The sequence below is a fragment of the Teleopsis dalmanni genome, chromosome X, assembly GCF_002237135.1.
Source record: "Teleopsis dalmanni isolate 2A chromosome X, ASM223713v2, whole genome shotgun sequence".
NCBI lineage: Eukaryota > Metazoa > Arthropoda > Insecta > Diptera > Diopsidae > Teleopsis > Teleopsis dalmanni.
In genome coordinates, this window is record NC_051848.1 from 77804724 (window position 1) to 77827710 (window position 22987).

Genomic DNA, 22987 nt, shown 5'->3' on the forward strand with positions numbered 1-22987 from the left:
ATTTAATTAAAAAAATTTCTTAAGATTATTTTGGCACCTGAAAGAACCCAGTAGCTTATTCTATTTGTAAAAAGAATTTTTTGATTTTGGGTTATTTTTAAAATGAGAACTACTAAAACTAAAAATAAGAAGACTGAACTATATGCAGGCATCTGTACGCAAGTTGGCCGCGTTCTTTAAAGAAAAAATTCCGCACTCTCAGTCTTAAGGTAGTTTTGTTAATGGATCACAGCCGATTAGGAAACCATGCTAGAAGGTCGAATCTCTCGTTTAATCATTCTCGTCGCAGTTGTAGAAAAGATGATGAAAGTACCTCAAATCTTGTTTGGTACTGCCCAGTACATGTATACGCCATTTTACTGTTTTAGGAACAACCAAAAGTTCAAAGTCGTTATCAAGTCTCTGAGTTTTTATAATTGGTAAGTTCTTAGGATAACTGGTGTACTCTAATCTAACTTATTGTAGTATTTATAAGTATAAAATGAAAGTTTAAAAAGCAATCTATCGCTTATAAACGTTGTTATCTTCTGTTGTTCCTTTTGTATGGTCTTCCTTTAGCTGTGTAACTTTTCTGTCTAATTCAAGAAATCAGTTAATTGTAAGAGTGCAGATCAGTAATTTTTTGTTGAGATTGGCACTTAAGCCACAACAATTTCTTTCTTCTTCAGTGATAAGTAATTATTTGAAATGGTATTTTGTTACTTGGTTACTTGCATACTCATTGTAAATACTCATGGTATTTCCCATATTACATACTGAAAAATTTCACAAAACAAAAAAAAAATGTTGATAAATATTTATTCTATAATGACGTAGAAATTAGTGTCGGTTCACTAGTATATATGTAGGACCAGCTATAGGTTTAGCTTACAAATAATAAACTAAGCAATTATAATTAATATGCGGTTTGCTATTTATCTGTATTTAAATGTATCAGTTTGCAATATATTTTTATTCTTTAAATTTTATTTCATTTTAGATGAACTTGCTTTTGGTATCAATAGACTAGTCAAAAGTGAACACCTAACACCACAGGTATCGATAGCTAATGGCGTGGTGGCAGCAACAACTCCAATTTCAGTTAATTCCAAATTGGAAGAGGATAATAATAATTCTATATGTATGCCAAGTAAAAATCCAATACTACATTGGAAGCTACAAGCTGCTGAGGAGTGTCGCTATGAGCGCGCCTCACGTTCGCGATCACGTAGTCATTCACGTACGCCTTCACAGATCGATTTAGATGATGATAGCAACCAATGTCGGCGGTCACTACAATCTCGGTCGCGTTCCAGTTCAGTCGAACTTGAAGTAGACTCTCCACCACCACCATCGCATACGCGTTCAAGCCCGATTAGTTCACCACCTTCCGCATCTGAAATGTTAATTAGTACGAGTCCCAAAAAGTCTGAAATGTTTTCGGTATCTGCGTTACTGCGCCGTGATGAACCGCAACGACTAGCAGAAAAATCACCCACAAGCTTACCACCTGCAAATCCATTCGAAGCCTTCCGGAATGCATACCCAACTAATTATGAGCCGCCAATGTTTCAACGACCATTATTGTCGCCTGCATTTCCATTTTTTGCAGCATTTGCGTTCCATCAGGGGCAACAATCTGGACTGGCTTCAAAGTAAGTAGCCCAATTAGTACAGGAATGTGATGCAACCACATTACGAAATATATTTTAAGTATATGTAAAAAGCAATCAAGTGGCAACCGCACAAAAACTTAATTAAATGTTTTTTATTTCTTTCCTATATTAACATTTTTTAGTCATTTTTAAATATTTAATTACATTTAATGCTTTTTTCCTTCCACTTCTATTCCGCCTATTCTTTGTTGACGTAGCTATCATCCCGCCTCGCAAGAAGACCTTTTTCGTTTGAGAAATTTAATGGTGCCACTGCAGGCTGGTCAGAATGGCGCTGGTGGAGCGGCTGGTGTGCCACCGAATTCCCATTTAGGACTACCACATCCACCACACCTGCATTTTCATCATATGGCCAAATGGTCGGGACTACCGCAATTCAGTGACCTTTATTCGTGCATGAAGTGCGAGAAAATGTTCTCAACACCGCACGGACTCGAGGTACATTCACGACGTACGCATCATGGCAAGAAACCTTACGCCTGCGAATTATGCAACAAAACTTTCGGACATGAAGTCAGCTTGAGCCAACACAGGTACGTTATTGCTGTTAATACTGTTCTTATTGCTCTTCTACTTGTTGTTTTTTGTGTTACTGTAGTTATTGTCTATGGGTCTATGGCGTGTTTACCATTTAACAAACATGTAACTGCAATAGTCCACACACAGAACAGTGCCATAGATGTGCTTAAATTTTTGAATTTTTAATGACTCCACAATGTACGCTCGTACTTAGCTTTGGGAGGTGTGGTTACTTTGGGGTATTGAAATTATTTAATTTAACTTAAATGTTGGATTTGGTTTTTGTCTGCTGTATAATTGCACTTATGTATGTAGCCACATATTTGTTGCTGTTAATGGCAGGGTATAAGTTATGTTAGTCGAGTGAGCTTAGAGGCAGTAAGAAATCACTTAGCAATTGCAGAATGTTTTGTCTGTGTGATGGTTCATATTAAGCCCTTAAACAGCTCTTAAAAGTTTATTAGAAGCAAGTATATTAAAAAACTCAATTCGTACAAAAACTGGCATAATTAAGAAAAAATTTTTTCTATATGTATATGTATGAATATGTATATAAGTATATGTATTGTCATGCCTTCACTCCCTTTCTAGCTAAAGGCTTTAAATAACTTAACACTTACACATGTCTATGGATTTGTAAATTCCATTGCAAAACTGCAATTATTTTGTTATGTACTTTATAAATACTTAATATACATATTTAAAAAGTGTTTACACCTACTATTTTTTATTAAGAACCTCTCCGACTATAGTAAAGTATCTGGTCGGTCGAAAATTTTGAAGCCTCACCCAGGCTAATTAAATCCATCACATTAATTTTCAGGTTACTATGCCCAGGCTTAAGGGGAGTTTTGGTGATGTGTGAGTGAAAGTGATTGAAAATCAGTTATATTATTAAAAACGCTATACTGATTCCTATCTTTGAGGTAAGTTCCTCAGTCCAGTCTATCTACATTATATACATATTCTAACTTACATGTAGTTTTGATTTTTGTTTTCTAATTTAAGATAATTAAATATCTTGAGGAATGCATTTGTTAAAATATAAAAGAAAGTAATATTAATGTCAGTATTAGGTACGTCTGTCCGCATGATAGAATATATAATGAAATAGATTCCACATTTCAAATATGTTTAACTCATAAGATAGATTTAATCATAAGATTAAATAAAGGTATTAAAACTATTAAAAAAGACAAAGATGCCTTTTCATTGGGTTGTTAGCGACAATAGGGGCAATATTATAGTATATTTTTCCAAAAAAAAGTTATTTTTGAGTAAAAGAAATGAAAGTCAAATAACTCCTTATATTGATTACAATTTAAATATATCTAGAATATAAAATTATTGAATTGAGGTCAAATTTTAAGCTCTTTTCATTGGTTTGGACTCAAGAAATAATTAGTTTAATGTAATTTTGAACGGATCAGAATATTTTTTAAACAGTGAAGTAACTTGTAGGAATAACTTAGTTATAATAATTATTAAGGATTAATAACTTTAATTAAGCATCTAAGGCAGTGCGTTCGTTTCCACTAAATTCTAAAGGAATTATTAAGAAAACTGTCGATTTGTTATCAAAAGTTGAAAGGAAATGGTTTTTCGTCGAGGCTAAATAATATTTAGCTGTCATTCAATGATTTGTCGTTTTGATATGTTTTATATCAGACAAGAATTCAGTATAATTATGAAGATGAGGTAATCGTTGATAATATAACATTAAAGTCGAAGAACAAATAAGTAATGGTTAGTAAACGGCATTCCTAGTTTAAAACCAACCTATACTTTCGGTAATGCAGATTATTAGTCATTAGTTAGTAGACTTCCACAGTGTAGCGTCTTATTCTAATACGAAAGTACAAATAGTACCTAAACTGAGAACTTTAGCTGAGAACATTATACCTATCAGTTAGTGGGCTTATGTTAACTTACAATGAATGTATTTTAGGATTGTGAATATTAAGTTACTTTATTTCTGACAAATACATTATTGATAATATTAAATAGTAAAAATTTATAAAAGAATTTTCTTATCTGTAAATCTTAAATTTCAATTAGTAATAGCATCCCGGAGTATACACTGGAATGGGAAAGTTTTAATAAATCGCACAGTAACGCACTATAAACCTATTATTCTGCAATTATAAACCATATTTTATTGATGTTAATATTTCATAGAATATATTTCAACAGAAGGACACAAAATTTAAAAAACTAAATAAATAAACGGTATTAACTAAAGAGATCAGAGGAAATTGAAAACTGAAATGTGTGCTTACAGTGTCTGTAATATTTTTTTGCATAGTTAATTACCATAAAATGAGATGTGTCCATAAATTAGTAGAGGCAATAAAAGTTCAGATCCAGAACTTACACTGATTTCACTGTTGTAGAGCATGTATTACATCATGTATATAATAATATGATATGAAATTTGTCATTAGTCATGATATGAAATTCGTTAAGAAGCTAAAATAATAAAAGTAAATATCTGATTATAATTAAATTATTATGTAAATAGAGTAAAAAGATAATAAAATATATAAAGAAGAAAAATTATTGCAAATTTCTTCAAGTTTCTTGATGATTTCTTATTTATATTTCATAACAGCTGAATGGTCAGCCAAAAATTCAATTAATTAAAATAATCTAAAAAATAAAATTTTTGTTATTGTAGTTCACTATTGTTCGAAAAAAACCTCTTTATTTCATATAAATAAATTATATAATTTATGATTTAGTTTTTGATTATCTATGATCATAATATTTTTTTATTTTATGTTAGAAAAATATATGTACCTAATTAATTAATTTTTTTAATGCTGTTTTAGAGCTGTTCATAACGTGGAAAAGGTTTTTGAATGCAAACAGTGTGGAAAACGCTTCAAACGGTCAAGCACCTTATCCACACATCTGCTAATACATAGCGATACGAGGCCGTATCCATGTAACTATTGTGGCAAGCGTTTCCATCAAAAGAGCGATATGAAAAAGCATACCTACATTCATACAGGTTAGTGTACAAGATATTTTATATACGTGTACTCATATTATATATATCATAATGAATATAATTATTATAATTGCAAAATTAAACAGCAAAGCAACAACGAAAGTTCAAGCCTATTCACATGACAAAAACTTATTTTCTTTTGCTTCTGATGCGAATTAAATTAAAGTTGTTGTCCATGGATTTGTTGTTTCCAAATCTACATATCGAAAATTGGTTTTAGAAGGAAACTTTTTGTTTAGTATCTTTCTTCAAAACCATTTTCTTCATATATAATTTTATTGTTATATGCATGTCTCTTCAAGTCCAATGGCTCATGCCATACTGGAATAGTTTTTGTGAATTAATTTTGGTTAGCTCATTTTTGATTTTTTTTACATTTGATGAATTCTATAGATAGAAAAGTAAAAGACATATTTTAAGAAGTCATTTAACATTTATTTTGTTTTTCACAAATTTTATATAAACTTTTTAGTTTCGCTGTTCACTGTTCCGTTCTGACATTAAGCAAAAAACGCCAGTGTAAAGTGGGGTGCAGACTATCATACTGGTGTGTCATACGAGTTGCGCTCTCTCTTGCTCAAATTTCTTCTAGCGACCGAATTTGAACAGGTATGACACACAAGAGTAAGCAAAATTTTTGAAGAGTGCTTTTGCGGGTAGTGCTGTGAAAATTTGTGTGTTTAAAATAAAATTTTAAAATTGAAAAAATTGATAGTTAACGTATAGGTTGTGCTTTGCTTATTGATTATAATGTTGTATATTTTATATATGCCGCGTTTTTTTTTGCGATCTTTATATTCACAGCTTTGGACATCCCACAAACAGCGATTACTTTTATTAACATTCGATGAAAGCATCTAAAATGCTTTATCTGCATCCATATTCATATTTTTTTTAGGTTTATTGGTCATTAAGCACAGTAGTTAAAATGAAAAGATCAGTAAAGAACCGTAGTTAATTTCATTCACTACCTGTAAAGTTTCTTAAGAAATTTTTCATAAATAGATCATACAAATAATGTATATATATATATATACATAAGAATGTATATATCTTCATTGTTTTTCAAGAAATTTGATCATTTCCATATTTTTGTTAGTTAAAGGTTATTAACATTTAAAATTCTTTTATTTTAATAACAAGTTTTAACAAAGAAAAGCATATTTAGAATACAAAGTATTATATCTTAAATTTGGGTTATTAATTAATTAATTAATGTATTACGACCAATTTTCAATATGTTTTTTTATTACTGGGCTTAGATCATAAATTTAACGATGTTTATATTTAGATGTTTTTTTAAAAAAAATTTTACTTATAATCATCGTTCATAAATTAAAATAAAATAAAATAAAATATTTAATAAACTAAATAAAATATTTAATATATTACATAAAATATTTAATTGTATTTTAATTTTTTATAAGAATTTATATTTTTTTTAACTAAGATACAATTAAATATTTAACAAATTTATAAGTGTAATTTTAATAACAATAAATATAATAATAATAAATACATTAATAATAAAATAATAAAAAACATATTAAATTTATATTATAATTCTACATATTCCACCTGCTTACAATAAATTTGCAAGGCAAAAGTGCTCTTGTATGACGTATGAATCGTTAGGGGTGACAGACTATCATACACAACGCGTATGCGAGAGCTGTTCACCAAAATTTTGGTGAGCACGCCAACACGTTGGTAAAGGTGGCAGACTATCATACATGTGTGTCATACGACGTTTTTCTCTCTCGTATGACATACCAGTATGATAGTCTGCACCCCACTTAAATGTAAAATAAATACATAATATCAAAAAAAGACAGTAGATAAATATTGTGTATGTATTATTTTCAATTCACTGAATGTAGTTAAGTGTAGCAAAATGTGCAAAAACTGTTATAAAAACTAATTTTAATCCTTACTTTTACTCAAGTGTGGCTTGGGTCACTTGCCAATTGTTCCCGCGAAAATGTAGTGTAAATGCCGATTTAATTCAGTTTCTAGAATCTTGATTAACTTTTACCCTGTATATAGTTTGTCGAGACTTGAATACTTTTAATTAAATATATAAAAATTTGTTCAATAAATAACTTAATATCTAATTTTCACGTGATCTTCTCACCACCATGTATATAAACATATACATATCTACAAATCTGTAAATGGCATAATATTATTTAAATACGTTTTTTGTTTTATTGAGTATTGTGTATTTTCATTCGTTCACAATATTATTTTAAAAATAAATATTCGAATTATTTTAAATGGGTTTATTTATTATTATGTTAAAGCTGTTTTGAGCTAGTGCTAAGCACTTATACTCTTTTTTAACTCGAGGTATTTTTAAAACCCCTCTTTACATCTTGACTAGATTATTACAGAATAAGCAATAATTGATCTCAGATCTGCACACCTCCCCGAGGAGCCTGTAACCATTTTGAGATTTGATAACGCGTTGTTGGTAGGTCTGTCAGTTTTCGCAAATAATTTCAGGGCTCTATCCTTTTTATATTTTTTGATGGGATCAATCTTGATATCCCTGGTGATATCATTCGTCCCAATGTACCATGGAACTTTGAAAAGTCTTCTCAGAGTCTGGCTTTGTGCAATTTCTAGCTGGTGAATAGTAGTGTTTGAAGCTTTGCTAAACGCTACATAACCATATAGGAGTGACGGACGAATTATTTGGTAATATATCAGTTTCCTGTTTTTAACATTGAGATTTTCATTTCTGAATAGCGGTTGGAGGTAATGAAGAATTTTGGCACAGCGAATTCTTTTCAGTTTAATATGTTTAAGCCATGTGAATCGTTTGTCCAACGTGATGTCATATTTCTCAAGTATGTTGAAAACAACTGAGAGTTTAGACGAAGCAATGGCCGAAGCTAAAACGAAAAAAAAGTTGTGTTTTTTAGTTGGTCTTTACAGGCATGAGTCGTTTTTGACCGCATCCAATAGCCTCCGTTAGCCAAAATGATCAGCGCCTTATAGTTTAGTACTTTCCCTCATCAGATGTTACAATTTTAATGAATGATTAGTATTAGTATTGAATACTGATTAGTATTTTGAATTTATTTCAACTGCTTATATAATTCCCTAAAGCAAGCTTTCAAAAAAATTGCGACAACAAAAAATTTGCAGCCCCAAGTAAATGCTGATGACACTTATTGTAAACTCAAACTACCACCACTGCTGTCACCCCGTAATACTGCCATGCAGCAACCCCAACATTACAGTAGCAAAAACGGCAAAAAAATCAGAAATAAACTGCAATGGAGCACATGAAAAAGCTCAAACATAAAAGAGCGCCATGCTGAAATCTGACACAAAAGCACTTATACACACAGAACAAACATAAAGCCATATTTCGCTTAAAATGGCTGACAGGTCATACCACATCTGCAATTGATTATTAACAAAAGTAGTAGCAAACGTGGTAGCGAAAAGTATGAAAAGTATGAAAATAAATTAAATTGCGAAAATAACTCAAAAGAATTGAATGAAATTTACAAAATCTGTTTAACTGTCGCTAACGCTTTGGAAATTGTCATGAATATAATACGCACACACTTGCACTGTGTTAAAAGAGCGCAGACTAAGCATGCACTAACACATTGTACATTTTGTTTTGGTATATATGCCGTAAGCAACGCATACTAGCGCAGACACACTACCCAGCACAATACAAAGAAATCACAGTCAACCAATGAAAAATTTAGTCAAGGGATTTTGATTTTCTACTTTATGCTTTGGACAGTGTAAATGTGTAAGTACACTACGCACACAGTAGTAATAATTCCTATGGCATTACAACAAAAGTAATAATAACAATTATGGCATAACTGCATGAACACATCCCCAATTTTGGTGTTCGCACTGTCTGTTGTATGCGCCATATCGGCTCCACACTATGTAACACTTGTGTGTTCACACAAAACGATTATAGTGTCTCCGTACAGTTTGTAAGAAAATTGTGTTGAATTTAAAAAAAAATTTTACAAAAAATTTAACTGTTTCCTATCAAAGCAAAAACAAAAATAAAAATAATAAATGTCAGCTATGAAATTTATATGTCAGCTGTAGTTTCCTACACGTCCTTGTTCTACATGTAGGTATATATTTGTGCGCCAGTTGTCATACTGCTTCGCTATGTACACACAGCCCCATTTCTTATAATGTGCTTTCATCTACTATACTCGATAGACTGAAATGTGTTTGTGAGCGAAATCTCACAATAGTCAAGCGGCCGTGGAAACAAATAGTCAACTACATACCATAGTTGTCAGAGGTGCTCGTTGCTTGTGCTACGCTGCTTTTCACGACTGTCAACCGTTACTCAACTAATCCAACCAACTAGCCAGCACTCGTCGCTGTCACCACCGCACCACTGCGTCCATACCCACGGAACATATGTTGTTTGCTTCATATGCTCCGTGGGTACGTTTAACGTTGTTTTTTGTTCTTTTTTCTGCCTAAAGTGTGTCGCTTCTTAGCTGATTTTTTTGCTGATTTTCTTCATTTCGTTTTTATGCTTTCTTTCTGACTTCCATCTTTGTTTTTACATTTTCACATTTCCGTAAATCAGTTTAGCAAATAGCAAGGATAATAGCTTTAACTCCAAAGTGCTCGAAGCAAATCAGAAAAACTTTGCACAGATATTCCAGACATTTTTATCGTTTTTGTCTTCGATTTAGGATTGTCTGTTTTACGATTTATATTTTTATACATTTTCTTTACACATTTTTTGTTATTTTTTTTTTGCTTTTCATTTAACTTAAATGCTGTTACCAGGATTTGGATTGCTTCATTTTATTTTATTTTATTTTTCGCTTAAAAAAAACGTAACTGTCTTGTTGGCATGTTTATGTAGCATTTGTGTGGGTTCATAATTTGGCATGGAGCATGCACAACTGTTGGCATTTAGTGTACTTTTACTCCTTCCTCTTCCACACCAAATCGTTTATATATCTGCTTAAGCAAAATATATAATCCTTATGGCTACGGATTCATTTCAGAGACCACGCTATTTTGCTGTCAAAATGAAATTTTTTCATATTAACTTCAGTCCTTTTGGACTTCACTGCTTTCATTTCGCATTTATGCGCCCACAAAGTGAAATAACCAAAAAAGTTATAAAAATTTTGTGTATATAAGTACGGAACCAAAAAAAAAAATAAAAGAATTCCTTTTTACAGATTTCCGCATTCGTACACACAGATTTATTTATGATTCCGGCTGTCTAACGCCATAATGCCGAAGAAGGACTCCATACAAAAATACATAAGCAAAGAACACAAAATCAATACTTCAATTTAAGTTCTTTTACTTACATTAGGATCCTAAATAAGTTTAACTTTAAACAGAGAACTAAGACGAATAGAATTTTAAATTGTATAACAGCTGTGTTATAGCTTAGATATATTATATAGTTTTGCTAAATTTAAAAATGGTGGAAATTTTCAAAATAAAATATAAGTAAATTTTTATATTTACCACTCAAATAAGTTTTAACGCCCATAATTTGGAATTTCATAATCAATTTTTTCCTATACTAAGGATATTCAAAAAGTTTCCACGCGAATATAGAGCGGGGCGAATTATTCTTTAATAAATTTTTTCATTTGCCAACTTCAAATGTTTTTAAATATGCAAAAGATCAAGTACCTTGCTGCGATAGTGTTTCTAATCAAAATTTAATTAAAATTAATTAAAGTTTACTGAAATTCTACACCATTATATGCATTAGTTTGGTATATAAAAGTTGAATGGAAATATCCAGGTTAATAGCTGTCCTAACGAGACACTGAACTATAGGATGACATGATGCCAGATTCCGCTTGCCCTAACAAATCTTTTGAATTTATGTCTATTGGTCTATTTTATTTGAATGTCTATTGGCCTGAATAGCCGAAACTTTTTTACTCTGACTCTTGTGGTGCTAAATTCACACCTCATGTAGTCAATGGTGCCGCAAATGAAACTCTCTAACTACCATTTACTACTTCGATATCACTTCAAACAGTATCGGGTGATGTCTACTGGATTTTAATTGCCCCTTAGGACATGCATACCTTACCTGGGAAATATTCTAACCCCCCTTCCCGCGGCAGTTGTTACCTAATAGTGTGCCTTTACAAATCCACTATAATACAGATATCTGTTAAAGACATGTTGAAGGTATTGATAGATTTTTTTTTTAGAAGCAGCAAATTGCGTACAGACGTATAGACAGACCTTTTTCTTATATATATATATATATAAATTTCACTCCACTCAATTTAAGTTTTCTAATTTAGTAGTGCGGTGAAGACTTATAAGCATATACTTTTATGCATTTATACATATGTACATGACAGCATTACTTACTAAATCTTAAATGACCACGACTTTCCATGATCGTGCTCCGTTTGAGTCTAACAAAACACGTCTCTCCAGGCGTCTCTGTAGCGTACACACTTTTTTCAGTCCTCAAGTTATTCACTCCACCGGAGACACAATCTACCTCTTTGGCTAATTCCTCCAATTACCACTTAAAACACTTTTAACTGTGGAACATCGTCATCCATTCTCACGACATGATTAATCCAGCAAAACCAATGGATGCTGAAATATATGAATTAGGTAATAAAATTCGTATAGCTCATGGTTCATTCGCGAAAGCGGCAAACGTGGCCAACTCGTAGAGAACTAAAGATATTACGAAGAACTTTTTTCTCGGATACTTCCAGTGCTGCTCCATCATTCTGTGATATCGTCTAGCTTTTGCGACAGATTATTTATTTTAAATAATGTTTATTATTTTATATAGTTGTTGTTGTCGGCTCAGTTACAGTCTGCAAGAAATAATACCAAGAAGAAAGAGATATTATTTTTCGGATGGACATTAGAAAAAATGCATATTTGCCAAGTGTAAATAGTTTATTTGATATTAAAAATAATTTAATTACTCTAAGAAAATATTAAAATTAAATTTGTGCCGATATTATTTTGCCAAGTATTGCTAACAAGTGAGGGGCAAAAGCTGTTTTTGATTGCGTTTATCAATTCAAATAAAAATAAAAAAAGCAAAAAAATTGTTAAGAAAATAAATCAGCAAAGAGTAAAGAGAGCACAAAAAAAATCATGGCAGTAAAGTTTGTTTGACTAAATTTTGAATAAAATTACCACACAAACTCTATAAATACGAGTGAGTACCAGATAGAATATAGAGTGATTTTCATTTATTGGCACAGACGATTCCAGGAAATTTGTTTTTGTTTATGTGCTTTTTATTTATTTTTTTTGTTTTTTTTTTGTTTGTTGTTCTTGTATATTTTGGTTATGTTTTTTATAGCTAACCAAACGAATGCTTAATGCTTATCACAGATGAGATTTTCGCCAACGGCACTTTGATGTTTATCGATTAAAGGAATCTGAAGTTTTGATATAAAATTTTATTACTAACACGTTTATATTCGTAGTTTCTGAGGACAAAGCACTAAACATTATGCACAGTAGCTTTTTTGATTGATGTAATAAAAATAAAGTTTATTGTTTGAATAGATGAAAACTATAGATAAACATTAAATAAAATTGATAAAAATAATTTTTTTAGAACAATGTATTTCATTATATTATTAACAATTCCAATATGATTTTTATTTTAGTAGATGTGTAAGCACTTTACCTTTCATGTCTGCTTTATACTGTTTGATCGAAGCTTATCGAATCTGGAAAATCCAGTCTTACTTTCAAGCATTTTTAAGTATATGACAAGTCAAGTTTTCGGAGTGCTATGTATATAATATGAAAATATGTAAAATTTAACATTAGCATATAGACATTTGAGGAAGATTGAAGATTAAAATAAGTTTTCAATTTTCACACAGTTAACTGCTACAACTATTTAGTAAATTGAAATAAAATAAAAAATTTAAAAATAATTCAAAACTCTTAACTCAGCGGAGTTCAGGTATATGAATTTTCAATCTACAGAATTCATCAAGTGTAGCAAGCATCAAAAATTAATGCACCAAAATTAACCTACAAAAATTACTCAAGTGTGGCATAGACCATTAAAATGTATCCTGCGTGTAGTGTTTATTTCATTTACATTTACCGAGAGATAACTTTCTCAATAATTATGAGTGATCTCATGTACTTATAAAAACATTAATACTATTTAAATGCATAAGCGATAACTCAGACATTTGATAAAAATATTAGTTATATATTCTGAAAAATTTTTTTTTAAATATGATGTGACAGTATAGCTTCGTTTGTCAGATTTCGCTTTCTAAAGTTTAAAATTTTTTAAATTTGGTAATGTAAGAACTGCATATAATATGATATATATTTTATATAATTTATATAATAATATGATATTAGACGCCATGTTGTAGTATTTTAGCCTTATTTTCCTTCATTTTAAATTTGTTGTATTACATAGAAATTTATAACAATTTTATATGCAATATATATATAATTATATATATGTTATATAAAGCTTACAGCTATGGCATTGAGCCGACAGACGGCTATCCGGCTAAAATGATGGCATATATAATTTCTATTAGCGTAATCAATACAAAAAGTTTGCCGTCTTGTCTAAATGTCAGTAAAATATATTGGCACATAGCACAGTTTGAGGGTGTTCCCAAAATTGTTAGGGCCACTAAAATTTATTTTCAAATAGGCTTGTCCGGGAAATCGAAATCTCACCAAGAACACAATTGTTAATTCAGTCAATAGAATATATATTAAAACTAGCCAAATGAAAAAGTAATCGATAAGGCGCAGAACCATTGCAGTATAGCAGCATCGTTGGAACTTAGATAATCGTGGACGATGAATGCTGGTCTCACACCTAAAAAACTCCAGTTCATGGATATTTCAACAGCTACTTCAACCGCATGCACAAAGTAGAGTCATCAAATTACACATATAAGTAGCTGCTCGAATGATAAGCGCTAGCAGCGCAAGTTGGTGTTTTCTGCCCAAGGATGGTGACAGAAAAAATTACCAAAATCAAAACATACTGGAATCGCATAGGAATGATTGCTGAAAAGATCTTGAGTTTAAAAAAAGTAGATTTTCACAAAATACATAAGTAGATGTATGTATCACGTCAAGATAAAGTGCAAGGTTAATCAACTGAAGCAGTAGCGGGGTTTACGCAGATCACATTGATGGAAGTCTTACATCGAAATACCCTCTATAAGGGGGAGTGGTTTTGATCAGTGCGAATCGGGCAGTCACTTTCTAGGGCAGCGGATTGTGGTCAGTGCGTACGCATTACACTAATTATATTATATAATAAAATCTGAGCTTTATCTAGAATATTTTTTCGGGGCTCCTAATATATAAAAAATTAAATAAAAAAAATTTATTCTAAATTACTAACTTAAAAATTATAGCGTTTGGAAATTGTTTGAAGTTCACTTGGTAAACACTGTGTAATTAAAATTATATTATTGTATATAAAATAATAATGAAATAATTAATAATGATTATTAATTTCAACATATATAGATTACCACTTAATATTTATTTTGTATTTTTGCAATGCCACTGAAAAGCCTTTTTCATTCATTAATCTCTTAACTGTTAAATATTTATATATTTTGATTTGATTATTATTATATTGACAAGCATATTTTAATAAAGCAGAAACTTAATAAATTTTCATATTGCCTGCCTTTTCGGTTTAATATGCAAGCGAGCAACTAAAATCAAAATCTGCCATCGTCAATAATAAAGCTGAAAGCGATAATATGTCCTTTGGGATTAGGAGAACAAAATACAAAAATAAATAAATAAAAACTGCTTAAATCAATTTTATGTGCTTTTACCGATTTTACTCTTCACAGTTTCTGTTCTTTTTTTACTCTCTGTTTTAACACAGTTTCTTATTTTTAACATTCAAATACTTTTTCTCATTTCATATGAAAATCTTTTTTTTGGAAAGTGCCTCATAACAAAATATAAAATTTACTTAAGTTAAGTTAAAAATGCTAAGAGCAATCAAAGAATAAGACATAAAAAAAATATAAAAAATGAAAAAAAAATGAGCACAAAATGAAAGCAAGAAAAATTATAAAAATCAAATATGTAAGCACAAAAACTTTTTTTTCGTACAGAAAAGCACAGTGTCTACCCATAAGCTGGTATCTGTGCACATATATACACTGATTTACTAACACACTTTCAAAACCGTACACACAACAATGAAGCTGTGTAGAGTGTGCGCTGATTTGTGCAAGAATCCTAGTTTGTGGTGGCTGTTAATCTCACATACGCCATGTGTGCTTTGGCACGGTACGGTGTATGTATACATATGGTTCGTTTCTTCCTCTTTATATGAATAGTGAATCAAAAAGAATTGAAGTAAGCTAGTCTAAAAAGCTTAAGATGAGATAAATTCAAAAAAAAAACCAGTTGAGACTTAAATCAAAAACTTGCAAATTCGGTAAAACTCTGGCAAACTTAACTACTATTACGTAGTATTATTTGCCTACCAAAAACATATATGATTTTGTAGCTCTAATGGGTTATCGCAGTTGGACACTTACATTTTTGAAAATAAACAATTAAAAATATAGTGTTAGCTTTTTATACATTATATATAGTTGGAGAAATAAATGGAAATCCATAGTATATTCTAATTAAATCAGAACAGCTTTATGTTACGTATAGATTTGGTTACCTCACTTTTACTTACTAATACTTATAATTTGTATATTAAATTATACTTCAAAAATCTAAGCTGCATAATAAGCTTTTTACCTTATCTCTCTTAAAAACAAAAAAAAAATATTTTTTAAATATATTTTGCAATATAGACAACGTAATCAAGAGCATGACGTTTAAACATAGATTTTATTAATATTAATTTATGTTAGATCCTGATCCTGATGATAACTCTCAAGGAAAGTTGAAATATAGAATACCTTAAAAAATATTAAACAAACGTTTAATATGAATTCTAACAAAAAGTAACCTATAGCCGAATATGAAATATATAACAAACATTATTAAATATATATATATATTATTAATCTTTTATATTGACGAATATATTAGTAATCTTTATACCATATCATTGAAATCTTTTAGTATACATTATGTGGTTTTATACTATATAATGTTTTAATTTAGTACAAAAAGTATTAAAGTATTAAGTCGTATTTCATACCTTACTGTTAGCCCTGAGCGTTTTGGGTGTAGGGCATAAGATTACAAAGTAAATTAGAAGCAGACTTCATGTGAAAAGGTAAGCAGAGCAGAAGATAGCAAAGATTTAAAAGAATTTCCACAATGTGATGCAATAAAAATCCTTCAAACTCTTTGCTTTTTCTTTCATGACTACAATTTAAAATAATTTTTTCGTTTTTCTATTTGTTTTTTTTTTAAGTTTCCCTCTGCTCAACATTTTTGTTGGCATTTTTGTTGTTGTAACTTATTGTGGCCCTGATTCTTTGCATTACTTGCCCGACTTCTCTCCATGTGATAGTTGCCTTGGTTTAGGTTACAACGCCTTACGCCTTACGACTTGTACACAGTGCAGAACCGAAAATATGCACGAAAGCAGGGCTTAGGGGTGTTTCGCCTGCGTCCTATGTACGTTTTTATATATGTGCTGTCTGTCCGTCTGTCGGTCTGTCTGTTTTGATATGCTTGCGCTATGAGAAGTTTGTATATTTATCTATATGTAGGTTAATATGTAGGTATGTGATGCTCGTTAGTGCTCGTTTCGTTTTGCTGTGATAAATAATAAAAGCTGCTCTATAATCTCTGCGACTACGTGACGTTATTTGTTCCGATAGTGCACGAACGTGCTTAGCGTACAACAACACAGACGGGTATACGGATATACGGGTATACGAGTATAGTGTAGAAAAAAGGGGTTACACATACACAAGGTTATATGCATACACATACTGGAAGGAAAATATCTTTAATATTTGTTTATTATAAGAGTTAGTAGACGATTGAGTATGGTGGGTATGGTTGGTATCATTGGTATGGCGAGGGAAGTTGTATATTGGGTGCTGTATGCTGTTGAGTTGAATGTACAACAAGGTGGTTATTGGGGTGCCTGCTCCATGACTAACTTGACTGGTTGGCAAAATTGTTGGTATACGCCATCACGTGCTCGGCATTGTTCTTTTTACTTGGTATGAATCTTAGCTTTTAAATGTTTGCAATTTAGTATGCGAACTTGATAGCACGTTTCACACCACACCACACTACTCCGCTACTCCACTCAACATCAATATTTCTACGTACATTGTTGTTTTCATTTTTTCAGCTATGACTACACAGCATGGCTGCTACTTGACGCTACTTGCTGCTTCCCGTTATTGCCATTACACTATATTCTACATTTTGTCTCTGATTCCAAATCCAAATCCAAATCGGAATCTTTATCAGAGGCGAAAGTTGAATCAGAGCACATCCCAACGGTCGAATGTTTTACAATCACGTCGCTGCAATTCTATTATGTACTCGTACTCATACTTGCACCCGTACTCGTGCTATTCCATTGTAGTAGTTAGGTGCATGGGCCGTTATAGCCGTCGTTCAGTATGTATGTCTCTCTATTTGTGTGAGTATTAATGTTGGCACGTAAATAGTTGAGTTTGCTATAAATTGTGTGAGTAAGTTTTAGTTTTTGTTGTTTTTGTTTTTGTTTGTTTTTATTGTTTTTGTCATTTTTGCTGGTATGAGATTTGATAGGGAGCCCATAAAAACGGGCGGTAGCAGTTTGGTGACATGTACAAATACAGTGAAAGGAACATCACTAACAACGCGCTTGTATTGCAGCATTTATTTTGTTATTTTGTTATTTTGTTGCTTTTTTCGTTATCAAAGTGTGTTTATTTGTATATTTATGTATGTATGTGAGAAGGATTGTAAGTATATCTTGTGCAATATAAGCAACTTCAACTACGGCATGGCTTTGGCAAATTTTTATTCAAGCACTATTTGTGTATATTTATTCGAAGCAGGCGGGGTAGGGGAGAGAGCTAGCAAGGTTGAGTGCTTGACTGCTTGAACGAAGCACAACAAAAAGCATTTTAGCTTTTAATAAAAGCAAACAAAGACACGAATAAAAGCAAATAAAAAAAATAAAAGAAAATTTTAAAATAAAGCAAAGCAAAGAAGGAAATCACTACTAACTAGCGTAACAGCTCCGAGCAGATTTTTGTTGTTACATTAAAGAGTATGGGCTGCTTATGTAGAGTATTAAATATATAAAGAAAAAGAAAACATACATTCGTTGGTTATATTATTAAGAGAAATTCTAACCAGTAACACAGAGGTCTTATATATAACTAACTCCTCTTCTTAGCCTGTACATACCAACCAAATTATATTTACTTATATAAACGATTTACTTTCTAGACATTTTCTATGGAATCCTTGTTATAATTTTTATTCGTTCACTTAAGTGCAACCAATTAAAGGACGTTATATAATTTGATACTTGTAATTAATATCAGGGACGCCAATTTTGCATTTAATTAAGAAAAAGATTTAATTGTTGAATTATGTCAACTTATGAGAACTATGGATTTCATCTAAAAAAACCATTCAATTGCAATGCGCATTAAACCAGTTAAAACTTATATGTTCTACTCAGACGTGAAGAGATGAAATGTAGTCAGACTAAAGAGCTTAATTTAGGTTCAACTAGCTGAACTAACTCATATCAATTTCGGAATCTTTAACGATGCTATTCAAAAACATGATTATTGGACTTAAAGTCTATTTAAGGGCTCCGAAACCACCACATAAGCGAGTTTTTTAGTTTTAAAACAAATCTCGTTCTCTCAATGTTATTACGAAGTCTTTTTAGTTAGACCGAAGAATGGTTAGACTAAACATTTTAGTTTAGATACAACTAGCTAAACCTAAAATACCACATAATAACTTCTATATTCTTACCGTTACCATTCATATAAAAACATTGTTAGACTTAAACTCTTTTTAAGAGCTGCGAATCCATCATATAAGTGAGTTTACTAGTTTTGTGAAGAGTCTTGCTTACTTAACGCTATTACGAAGACTTCCTGTTGCTCTGTGGGTGAATAGAAAATTTCAGTCTCACTCGCGTAATTGATAATTTAGATACAGTTTCTTTTTTTCAATTTTCCTATGCTATCCGAATAGTACCATAAGATTACAAGAAATCGTTTTAATTGTGGTTTTGACAATGCTATATGTGCACATAGATATAATTTAAATATTAGCTTTTAATCTTGTAAACCTAGTAAATAATTGTGAAAGTCATCAAAGTTCTTGATATTGAATACTTTAATATATTTTACTTAAAAAATTTACTACGAAATCTTCAACTAAATTATAGGTTTTTGATTTTTATTCGGATTAGCACTAATCGTATTATTGAGTATCAAGGGAACCGCTTCAAAATAATCTGATTTAATAGATGGCTTTTATAAGTATATATTATTCATTTGTTTTTTTATATCGTTATTGCGAGTTCTTAAATTAAACTCGATTGTAAAGATTAAATAGTTTTGTTTAAATATATAAAAAGAATATGAAATCAGAGCAATAAAATGAACTCCGATTACAAATTAAATTCTGATTAATTCGTATACAAACCTCTAATCTTACAGATTAGGATGAAAAATGATAACATTTTTGTATTAATAAACATTGAAAGAAAAGCAATAAAGCTTTGAAAAATGCTGATTTCGATAAAATTTTATTTCCACTTTTATTTCTTCTTCTATTTCTATTTTTATTATATTCATTTTTATTTTCTTGTAAATTACCTTGGTGCTTACATCGTTTTCAACGCTGCGTCATGCCGAATATCCTTAGTAATAACGATGATGTTGAAAATAATAAATATAAAATGCTTTAGTGCACTTTTCTTCGTACCTGAAATCTACAAAGAATGTTGTTATTTGTAATTAATATAAAAAAACATCAAGAGAAATATATATAGTTTGAGTGGGTCATCTTGACTGTCAGTACATCTAAGCCCATACTGTGAAATTAGGGGATTGGTAGTATTGGTTTCAAGACAAATGCAGAAAAAGGTTTTTGCTCCTTTTTCATTCGTACAACGGAAGAATTATGAAGCACCACATGGAATTTTTTGGCGCAAAGTTCTTCGTAAGACCTTTGGTTCTCTACGAGTTGGTGACGAGTACTGCATCCGAATGAACCACAAGCTGTACAAACTTTATCATACAATGATATAATTCAGCGGATTAATATACAGCGGCTTCGCTAGTTTGGTCCTGTTGTGATACTATGTTCAATAAAGGTGCTATAGCGAGAAAGGTGTTTAAAGCAATAGTTGAAGGAAGAAAACGTAGTGTAGATCTTGTCTTAAGGGAGCACTAAACGCACTTAATATACGAGACTGAAAAAGACATGCACGCAACAAATTCACTTGTAAAGGATTAATGAGTCATCCCAAAACCCGGTAACCCGAGTGTCATTTAAATAAGCAAATAATAAAAGCACGAATAATACTGCAAATTCAGCAATAACCTTATACATAGACAGTCAGTTAGCTATTCAAACTATACCATATTACTAACACGCGAACTACAAAATTTGTGTTCGTATCTATTGCGTACCAGTATATAGAGACATTGGAAAGAAAGAACCAACCGGTATAATTGGAGAAGAATCAAACACCTCTTAAATGTTCAACCACCTGAAAAATATTAAGAACCATGTGCAAATAATACAACTCGAATACTATAAAATGATAGGTCATTTTAAGATTAAATACTGAATTCTTAAGACACTACTAAGAGGTCTAATACTTATAATACTCATGTTTCTAATATTAAACACTTCAGCAGAAAATATGTTGCTCTAAGAAAAATTCTTAGAACAGATTCTTTGCTTATGTGCTGACCTGTTCAGAACAGAGATATTCGAAAATTACCCGATGTGACCAATGTTAGAATGGTAATGCTTCAGGATTTCAGTTTTTTATTTTTATTTTAGTATATTTTATTTTATATCCTGTACCGCTCTATTAGAAAATATATTAGTTTTGAAGATACATTGACACAATATATACTTTGACAATTATGGTTATATAGAGAAAAAGAGGGAAAATAATTTTAGATTTAGCTAGATTCTTTGTAATTGAGTTTATAAACTTAGGGTTCTTTCTATTTAATCTCTTTGGATAATATTTTACTACAAGTGGTTGTTCTATTGTACTATGTTCGTCTCTAAATACAAATGCGGTGCTTGGTATAACTTGGTTTAGGTCCAGGACAGGTTGAATTTCTTCAAGAAAATGTTCTTGAAAATTTTTTAAAATATAAAAGACTTATAGATCTGTGTATTTCTTTTTGTTGTCCTTAAAATTAAGAACTTCAATTTGATTTTAGTACAGTAACTGTGACTGCTCTTCACATACAGTGCGTAATACGTAGCGCAATGCCATAAAAACGTTAGTAAAATTTAATATGATGTTACCATTCTAAAAAGATTTCCAAATCAAAATCTCTAGGTAACATATTTATAGTATGGATGCGATGAAACTGAAATACCTAAAGCTCTGCCGCTCTCTTCTATTATGCTTGATTTTCCTCAACCGTAACAGTTCCACTTTGGCTTTAAAATAAAATTCCTTAATTTTATATTTTTTATGTTTTTTTTTATGGAGTAAGTGAAAACCACAAAACCACAGATGATCCACATCTACAAATTTTAACAGTTTCCAGTAGGAAACATTGGTGTAAATAGGGAGAGGAGGAAAGCGTTGATGGTGTGGTGTAGAGCGGCAGGTTGAGATATGTGTATACCAAAAACTGTGTAAGGTTTACATTGCATTAAGATTTGTTCAGTTTAAAGTGGATGAATTGGTGTATTTTCAATCAATTCTATACTGAAATCAATTCAATGGAAGCATTTTTATATGAATTTATATATTTCAGTATTCTTAGTCGAAGAAATTAGTGTAACAATATGTCGTAATACAATCGGTATAAACTATCAGTTGAGTTAAAATACAAACATATTTATGTCTTTAATATATTTTTATTATTACTAACAGTTTATATTTTAATGTTATATATTTAATAATTTATTTAATTTCGAAATATTTTATTTGTGTCTTTTTAGGTGAAAAACCACATAAGTGCCAAGTCTGCGGCAAAGCCTTCAGTCAAAGTTCGAACCTCATAACACATTCGCGCAAGCATACTGGCTATAAGCCATTCTCTTGCAAACTATGTCATAAATCCTTTCAGCGTAAAGTGGATTTGCGGCGTCATAAAGAAACCCAGCATACTGATCTGCGACCACTTATCGAAAGAAACCTTGGTAAAGTCGACTTTATGACAGCCACTTCACCAAATGCGGGTGAGCAAAATAATGTTGTAACAGCGGCACAAGCCGCTGCGGCGGCTGCAGCGGCAGCGGCAGCAGCTGCTGTTGCTGTATCAACTTCCAATGGAACAAATTTGAATACACAACTGACATCGATGAATTGTCAGAAGGTCTCCTTATTGGTATAACAACAACAACAACAACAAATACAACACCAGCAGCAACATCAACATCTACAGCAACAACAATATCAGTTGCACCAGCATCATGGTGTACAACAGCAGCAACAACAATATCAATTGCATGTTCAACAACAGCAACAACAACAACAGCAGCATCAGCATCAGCATCATCAACAACGTACATGTGCCATATCGATACCAAATCCAATTGAGAAGTCCCAGAATTTTCAATTCTTCATCGCATGAACATTTTTCCTAAACACAAAAAGCTTTAAAATTACCAAAAA

General features: G+C 31.2%; 2 protein-coding genes across 2 annotated transcripts; both read left to right on the plus strand.

The window, feature by feature from the left end:
* Positions 1-979: 979 nt before the first annotated feature.
* LOC119689763 (zinc finger and SCAN domain-containing protein 22) lies at positions 980-22791 on the plus strand (the record flags this gene model as incomplete). The annotated part of the gene is given in 4 exon segments (XM_038104663.1): positions 980-1634; positions 1853-2188; positions 5006-5187; positions 22312-22791. Coding segments are annotated over 4 exon segments (1425 nt in total). The 3' UTR covers positions 22707-22791.
* On the plus strand, positions 22707-22982 carry LOC119688567 (AT-rich binding protein-like; the record flags this gene model as incomplete). Its single annotated transcript, XM_038103240.1, has 1 exon — positions 22707-22982. A coding segment is annotated over one exon (240 nt), but the record flags the coding sequence as incomplete, so codon positions are not given.
* Between the last annotated feature and the right edge of the window lie 5 nt (positions 22983-22987).